The sequence below is a fragment of the Terrapene carolina genome, unplaced genomic scaffold (assembly GCF_002925995.2).
Source record: "Terrapene carolina triunguis isolate 2854851 unplaced genomic scaffold, T_m_triunguis-2.0 Scaffold212, whole genome shotgun sequence".
Classification (NCBI taxonomy): Eukaryota; Metazoa; Chordata; order Testudines; family Emydidae; genus Terrapene; species Terrapene triunguis.
Genome location: NW_020664563.1, coordinates 8,963,114 through 8,972,559, shown reverse-complemented (window position 1 = coordinate 8,972,559; position 9,446 = coordinate 8,963,114). Strand labels below are relative to the sequence as shown.

The following is a 9,446-nucleotide window of genomic DNA, read 5'->3' as shown; positions in this document are numbered from 1 at the left end:
GACTAGGTTAAAAATGAAATGAAAATCCATTAAAAACTTCAGGATTTGGCAAACAAAGTATTCAAAAAAGTATCCTTTACCATCAAATAAAAACTGACCATTACAAAATATATAATAGCTTCTATTATAACAAAACTTAATTATTCCTGACCTAATGGTTTCTTAAGAACATAAGAATGGCTATAATGGGTCAGACCAATGGTCCACCTATCTAGCTCAGTATCCTGTCTTCTGACAGTGGCTGCTGCCAGAATCTTCAGAGGGAAATGAACAGAACAGGGCAATTATCCTGTGTTCAATCCCCTGTCATCCAGTCCCAGCTTCTGTTTGTTTTAAACCTGCTGCCTATTAATTTCATTGGATGACCCCAGTTTGTATTGTGTGAAGGGATAAATAACACTTCCTTATTCACTTTCACCACATCATTCATGATTTTATACACCTCAATCATAGCCCTCTGTTAATTGTCTCTCTCCTAAATTGAACAGTCCCAATCTTTTTAATCTGTCCTCATATGGAAGCTGTTCCATACCCCTAATCATTTTTGTTGCCCTTCTCTGCACCTTTTCCAATTCTAATATATCTTTTTTGAGATGGGATGACCTGAACTGCACAAAGTATTCAAGTGTGGAGGTACCATGGATTTATATAGTGGTATTATATCATCTTCTGTTTTATTATCTATCCATTTCCTAATAGTTCCTAACATCATGTTAGCTTTTTTGACTGCCGCTGCACATTAAGCAGATGTTTTCAGAGAACTAGCCAAGATCATTCTTGACTGGTAACAGCTAATTTAGACCCCCATCATTTTGTATGTATAGTTGGGATTATGTTTGGCAATGAACATTATTGTTCATTTATTAACATTGAATTTCATCTGCTATTTTGTTGCCTAGACACTCAGCTTAGTGGGATCCTGTGACATACCCATGTACCCTTTGTAACTCTTCACTGTCAGCTTTGGACTTAATGATCTTGAGTAATTTAGTATTGTCTGCAAACTTTGCCACCTCACTTTTCACCCCTCTTTCCAGATCATTTATGAATAGGGCCCTACCAAATTCACTGCCATGAAAAAAGCATAACGGACTGTGAAATCTGGTCTCTCTCCATGAAATCTGGTCTTTTGTGTGCTTTTATTCTATACTATACAGATTTCACAGGTGAGACCAGCCTTCCTCAAATTGGGGGTCCTGACCCAAAAGGGAGTTGCAGGGGGGTCACAAGGTTATTTTAGGGAAGTTGCAGTATTGCCACCCTGACTTCTGCGCTGCCTTCAGAGCTGGGCAGCCGGAGAGCGTTGGCTGTTGGCTGGGCGCCCAGCTCTGAGGGCAGCACCCCACCAGCAGCTGTGCAGAAGTAAGGATGGCAATACCATACCATGCCACGCTTACTTCTGCGCTGCTGCCTTCAGAGCTGGGTGACCAGAGTGTGACAGCTGCAGACCAAGCACCCAGCTCTGAAGGCAGCAGCGCAGAAGTAAAGGTGACAATACCATACCATGCCATCCTTACTTCTGCGCTGCTGCTGGCAGAGGCTCTGCCTTCAGAGCTGGGCTCCCAGCCAACAGATGCCACTCTCCGCCTGCCCAGCTCTGACAGCTGCACTGCTGCCAGCAACAGCGCAGAAGTAAGGGTAGCAGTACTGCAAACCCCCCTACAATAATCTTGTGACCCCCCTCTCCCCCCATACAACTCCTTTTTGGATCAGGACCCCTAGAGTTCCAACACCGTGAAATTTCAGATTTAAATATCTGAAATCATGAAATTTACGATTTTTAAAATCCTATGACTGTGAAATTAACCAAAACGAATCGTGAATTTGGTAGGGTCCTATTTATGAATATGTTGAACAGCACTGGTCCCAGTATAGATCCCTAGGGGACCCCGCTATTTACTGCTTTCCATTGTGAAAAATGACTATTTATTCCTAGCCATTGTTTCCTATTTTTAACTAGTTAATGAGCCATGAGAGGGCCTTCCCTCTTATCCCATGACTGCTCACTTTGCTTCAGATCCTTTAGGGAGGGATCTTGTGAAAGGCTTTCTGAAAGTCCAGGTATACTATATCCACTGGGTCACCCTTGTCCACGTGCTTGTTGACACCACCAAAGGATTCTAATTGATTGGCAAGGCATGATTTCCCTTTACAAAAGCTGTGTTGACTCTTCCCCAACATATTGTGTTCATCTACGTGTCTGAAAAAAATTGTTCTTTACTATAGTTTCAACCAATTTGCCTGGTACTGAAGTTAGGCTGACTGGTCTGTAATTGCTGGGATAGCCTCTGGAGACTTTTTTAAAAATTGGAGTTACATTAGCTATTCCACAGTCATCTGGTACAGAGGCTGATTTAAGTAATAGGTTACCTACTACAGTTAGCTCTGCAATTTCATATTTGAGTAGTTCATATTCTTATTTGTAGATGAACCACACATTTGTAGAGATATAAGCACATGTACTTTCTCTTGGCATCAGGCAAAAAGGATTCCACAGGGAAGGAAAAAATGGACAGAAAAACTAGCACTGGTGAATATTTGACTGACACCAAGTTACAGTACTAAATTTTTAAAACTGCTTCAGCTTCATCGTGTCAGAGCTTTCACTTTGTAATTTACTCACATGCAGCAGCAACACCGCAGCAAGGAAGGACTGTCCTTGACAATAGCCAATGTCTTCATCATAAACAGAGTATGCCTAGAAAAAAATAAAGGCAAGTTTAATTTCTTTACTGAATATTTAAAATCCAAGTATCTCTTGTTGCAAAATGCAGTATAACTAATGCAGTGTTCAGATCATGTGATATTCTGGAGCTAGAGGCACTGAAGTGCATGGAATTGTAACCACTTTGGTGTAGGCTTAATGTGCACTAAATAAAACATGTATAGATCGCTGCTTGTCCTTTACTGACACTGTATATTTTCAAATGTGCTGAAAATGTTGGGCCTTATTCTCCTCCCACTTAAACCAGTGTGAATCAGCAGTAATTTCACTGAAATCAATAGAGTTACATCAGTGTAAAACTGATAAGAGAGGAAAATTAGAACAGTTACCTTTAAAAAAGCCAAACTGTTACATGATAAAATTCTGGGCCCTGAGAGTGTTAAGAAGAAAACCACCAAGGGTAATTTGAAACGGAAATTTTCTCTATAAGACAGCTGTCCCTGCCTTATTAGCATACTGAAAAGGAAGAATAATACTCAACTGCAGATAACAAGGTTGTAATTCCATGGAGGATTTCAGATGACATCATAGGAATGAGGCTTCCCTTCAGGAAATGAAACCAACTGCACCCTCTTCAAGCCATCCTGGCATTGTTAAAAGTCTACCAACATTTTAGAATTTTAATTAAAGGGCTTTAAAATACAATTTGATCTATGTCCTTACATTTTTATTTTGTAGATCTTAATAATGATACCTACTCTCCTTTCCTATATGCTTTGAAAAGCAGTGAAACAGTTACCGTAGACACAAAGAAAATATCATCGACATCTGAACTGGAACTCACTGAAATGAATGGTTCTGTTCAGACCTCAGAGCTTTCATTTCAAGTTCTCTGAAAGCTCAGGCAGACATCACATCAGTTGCATTTTAGCTCATGTTTTGAAAAGTTTCTTCACAACCATAACAGCTAGAGACTACTTTAAAAAAAAAAAAAAAAGCTGAAAATGGAGGAAAAACTGCTTTACCTAATTCTCCACTGATGTAAGATTCCTGAGAGATCGTATGCCAATCATGAGGTTAGCATTGCACCTGTGTAGCTCTAACTTGTGCTGGAGCCGGGCATTTCTGAATCAGGGAGTTGCAAACAGCTCCCTGCCTAGCCCTCGCACTCTCTGTGAAGAATCAAGCTCTTCAGCCATAAACTCTACAGATATGTTATGAGCAACTGGGTACCATGAGTAACCTAGTGATATAATTCACATGGAAGTTTCATGTTGCCTGTATTCCTGAGGGTACAATTAATGACACGCAGCAATAGTTTTATTATAGCACTATTCATCCAGGTCATCCAAATAGCTGACTAATGTCCCAGATGTTGCTTTGATTATGTTGTTGCGTCGCCAAAACAAGTAAAACATGTATTGTAATTTTAAAACAAATCCACACCCACACAACATTCTCATTAAACCATCAATGTAAGTGATGCTTTGCCTTCTGTACACAAATGATCTGCTATAGAGATAAAGTACAGGATAAACACAAGACTAATCAAAAAGAAATTTTCAACATCTGTCTCTGATTCTCTGCTAACATTTTGCACTTTGCTTCAGCTGAAAGTGGTTTTTTAGGAAGTTTTTTCTTCTTTGGGAGATATTACATTTTGAACACCCAGAAACATGATAGTCCGTCACAAAATAAAACAGACATAGTCCTGCCCCAAATAATAAATTTAATTTTAATATGACACAAATAGCAAGAGCTATAGACATAGGCTATGTCTCCACTACCATAAGTGCGAATCACAAAACTGTCTCCACACCCTCACAAACAGCTGATCTTGTAAGATAATGGTTTGAATTGGGACCCTACGATAGTGTTTTGTTTCTAAGTCTCAGATGAGACAAGGTTGCAAATTCTACTTAGCTGGGGATAAACTGGATAGTGTGGGAATAGGATAGCATAGACAATATTCACATGCAGCTTTTTGAAAGGCGTGGTAACACATGAAAGGTAGAATTATACATTGTAGTCACATCTTGGACCAGATTTTTTTTTGGACAACCTGGCCTTTGTATCAAAAAGGATATTCACAGCATTGGGAGAATTACCAATATAACACACAATGTTTTCACAGAAACCAAATTCTGTATTTTCTGTTCTTCTGGAGCCCCTCTAAACTAAAAAGTAAAAAAGATTCTGTGTGTGAAGTTGCCATCATCAAGTGCAGTCAGTAGCAATGAACCCTTTTCTCAGTCCCGGGGAAGAAAGCCATTTCCACTTTTGTTTCAAGTTCTTTTGGCAGATTTTTATTGCAAGACGACCCATCTAAAACTTTCATGTAGTGCATCTTCATTGGGGTCTTGTTGCAGCGCTTACAGTGGATGATGGCAGAGGAGCTAAAGAGCATTAAGATACATATCAGATTCTTTTACTGCTGGTCCATATTTCAATCGTTAAATGCATGGCTCTCCCACAGCCCCTAGTGCTTGCCCAATAAAAGCACAAAACACTGAAATATTTTGGGAATTTCAACAAAAGTGAACTTGCATCTCAAAGAAAACATCCTGAAACTGTTCTTTGCTACTGCTGAAAATTAAATAAATTTGATAGTGACCATCTCAGATAGTTCAGTGAGAGTAACAGATTTGCCATGAGTTCTAACAAAGCATTTGTCCTGCAAAATATTTGCTGAATTAACTGCTTCCATTTTGGCACTGAGGCTGGCAACAACTGTAACACAACCTGAGGCAGACTCTGGGTGTTAACGACATACACAGCAGCAAATAAAGGGGCTGTGTTGGTAACAATGGGGCAGCTAATATAGTATTTCTCATTTCAGAAATGTCATCACTATTGCCCACAATGTCATGTGTCACACTCACTAGCACGTTTCTCACTGTCATAGCTCCAGGCAAGATGACAGGTTCTTAAAATATCAATGTGGTCTGAAAAACAACTATGCTTGCTCTTACTCATCTGAAGCAACCAGCTACAAAGAAAGGAAATAATTGCTTTTAAATATCATGTATAAATCTTCCAAATCAGGGGTTTCCAGTCTCATTTATACATTGTGGCATATGAAATCAAAACCATCTGGGTCTATCACACAATATCTCAGTGGATGGGTTACTTACCTCTCTCAAAAGCTGAGAGAAATTTGTCCTAGCTGACAGTTAACTTCTCTGGCCAACAGCCCTAACACAATTATCAATGATTTCTGCCGAGAAAGTCTAAAACTGATATAAATGGGAGCTGCAAAGCAAGCAGTGTCTCTAAACTATCCCCCTTTTTGCCCTTGATTGGCAGAAACTAAGGAAGAAGTAGCTCTGAAGTCCTCTGTAGAATAACAATTTTAGAAAGTTTTTATGAACAGTGTTCATTAAATGTCTCTCTTAAAAGGAGCCCACAAGTGTCCTGTACAGGGATTCTCATGCACTCATATTTCCTACTGCATTTACAGCTACCCTTGCTGGAAACTAGCTGTGGCCCATAGATAGTATCTTTGTATCTATATAGCTTACTAATCTTTTGCTTGTATTAAACACTGAGTAACCAGAACAGAGACCAGAACAGCCCAGATCCATTCTTTTTATCATCTGCTCAAATGCAAAGAGATTAACATCCTCAATTAGATAAGGAAACAGATTCACATAAACAGCTTAATACTAAAACTGAAACCTGATTGCTAATTTCGACAAATTTAGCTGCTGAGGTTACAAGGTAGGAGAACTCCATAGTGCTTAATAACTGTCAGGAGCTGTCATTCTTGTAAATGGATGCTAGTTTGGGTAAGTGTTTAATTAAAATTGGTCTCCTGGTCTACTAACCCAAGCACTGGATCAATATAAAATGTTTTTTAATTAAGAGTTAAAATGGAATGGATTCTGGACATGTCCTAACCAGTGCCAGGAGTTGTTAAAAAAATAGAGTGTTAATTAAGAAAGAGCAATAAGGGAATATGTTTTTTTCATCTGAATTCCCACATGTCTACCAGTCTGTGGGTACTTAATCCCTTATTTATTTAGTACTTCCTAAAGTTGTTTCATATCTGCCTTTTAAAGGGCAGTGCGTTCAGTAGCAAATACCCACAGAAATAGCCAGTCATTTATTTTCAGCATTATAACAACATCCACTATTTTTTTCACACTTTGAAGAAAAAACATTGCTATTTTTAAAAGTTATCTAAACAGTAACACAAAACTAATAACAAAGGATAGACATTACACAGGGTTCTATCTGTGGCGGGCAATAATTACATAATAGTTAATTGGTTTAAAAATAGCAACAGCTAACTAGTTCAAAGAGATTTTAAAACAAGTATGTTCTATGTCAATTAATTATTGTTAAAATATCCTGGTATAGAAAACAGGAAGTATTCGTGAGGTAAATGTTCCTTTTTCATCATCAGATTTTCATTTCATGGTACAGAACTTGTAGATAGAAACATAGAAACTGTGATAACAGATCAGACTAATGTTTCCTCTATTTCAGTATCCTACCAGATGCTTCAGAGGAAGGTGCAAAAAACCACAAAATGGATAATTATGGAGTAACATGCCCATCGGGGGAGTTTCTGCCTAACCTCAGGAAGTTAGAGGTTGGCTTATACTCTGAAGCATAAGGATATACATCCCTTGTAATCTTAAAAATGTTTTCTTATGTAACTGTGTATATGTTCTTATTGTTCACATAAATGTCTAACCCTTTTAAATTCTTGATACACTCTTGGAACTCACTGCCACAAGATATCAAAACCACAAGTAAATGACACATGTAAATAGTACGGAAAAGATGAAAAACTTCAGTAGTGGCTAGTGATCGATTAAAGAAATGACAGGTAGTCATATTTAGGCAGGATTTGGATAATTTACCTAGCCCCTACTAGTCTGAGCACTAAGCCTTCTAGCCAAGGTAAAAAAAGACTTGTGCTGCCAGGTCCCAAAGACAAAATCATGAGGGCTAGAGATTTTTTTTTTTTAAAATGAAACATTTGATTCTGAAGAAATTAATAGCATTCGCCCAGGAAAGTTTCATACTCATCCCAGGTGAGTGGATTTTTCAAGCTTCATGTTTAGGATATTTCAAAATACAAGATTTTATTTTGTTTTTTGTTGTTGTTCTTGTTCTTTTGTTTCAGTTGTTTTTTGTTCAGTAACTTGTAAAAGTTTACATTGCAGAGCATCACTACAAGCTTTACTTCATCAATTTACCCTCAACAATAAGGGTGCTACCTACAGGGACTATCATAATATTATGCAACTAACAAGACCATCCACAGGAATTTTTCAAGGCAACATTCTTTTAGGAGCACCTAGGTTGCTTTCCAGACCTCTTAAGACAAAATCATGCTCCCAGTGAAGTCAATGGGACTTTTATCATTTATTTGAATAGGGACAGGATTTGTCCTTTAATGACCTGGGACAATTTAGCAAACCTTTATGCTGGTATTCTTCTCTGACTGCTACTCAGAAATCTTTGCTTACTGTCATAAGTGAAGAGTGAGATTCCTACACCTTCCCCTCCTCCCACAATGATATAGGATTTTTTTAAATTAAAAGAACAGACTTCTGAACAGACAGGCTGTAAGTCTCTCCTGGGCAATCTTGTTCAACTCATTAATAACAAACAGAAACTGAGCCACCTCTACACGATCAATAGCTTCTTTATAACAGCTATCAGTCTTCTAGAACTTGTAAGGGATTTTCAAGTTATCACAACATCTATAGCACCTTGTGGGATAAACACAGCCTCCTAAAATAGCACTACTGATATGGAGTGGTCTGCAGATCCAAATAGAAGAATGCAGAAGTCTACGGTCAACAGAAATGCTCTTTAAAAAAACTGTTATAGAAAATTGATTGAGATCCGAACCCTTAACAGAATGAAGTAGATTTAAAAATTAGAAATATATACATTTCAAAGGTGAACAGAAAGACTTCTGGCCTGAACTTAAACCCTCAGATTTCTGTGATTCTGCTGCTACTGTGGATGATGTCACTAACATGAAAGCAGTCTAAGGAATGCATCTTAAAGCTCCAAAGTGAGATGAACTTTGATCATTTTGCCTTCCCAATCAAGAAAATTGATTCAGACATGATAGCTCAGCTCTCCCAAGGTTCCATTGTACTCAGAACCCATAAAACTTCAACATACTAACTAGGAAATGTGAAATTACAATCATATTGCCAATTTGCCTTTAACACAGTGAGTCAGTCACACTAAGCTACAGTAGATGACATTCAAATATCCTTCTATACCTTCTGCTCCGGGAAGATCTGCATTTTTTCCAGAGCTCGCATTTACACACCATCTTCACACCAGTGTAAGCACACAACAGAACTACCCTCTTTCTGGCAAAAGTCATGGATGGAGCTTCCTTAGAATCGGGTAACAGCATCTTTCTCTCATCTGCAAGGGTCACTGGTGAACAACACAGCAAGCTCCCCCTCCCATGAGTAAGTATCAAGCATACTGGATGCAGAGGACACCAAGAGACTGGGAGTCAAAGGCAGGTTTTCAGGACTACTGCAATCCCAGCTTGCTTTTTATTATCTATTTTTGTGTCAGTACCATATTTCTAAGGATGGTCTGAGGGATATGCCAACAATTTGTGATGAAGGAATTAAACCTTTATATTACCAAAGTTTTACTTTAATAGAACTGGCTTTAGATTATACTTGTATTCAGGGCCGGCTCCAGGCACCAGGCAACCAAGCTGGTGCTTGGGTCACGGTACCTGGAGGGGGGCGGCGCGGCGCTCCGGCCGCCGGGGAGAGCAAGG

At 38.7% G+C, this 9,446-nt stretch overlaps 1 protein-coding gene across 1 annotated transcript in view; it reads right to left on the bottom strand.

Moving 5' to 3' along the window:
• The window catches only part of LOC113407525 (rab GTPase-activating protein 1-like), a 536,766-nt gene that overhangs the window by 151,329 nt on the left and 375,991 nt on the right, over positions 1-9,446 (bottom strand). The window contains 1 exon segment of the mRNA XM_026656123.1: positions 2,624-2,698. Coding sequence (XP_026511908.1) covers positions 2,624-2,698 — 75 coding nt within the window.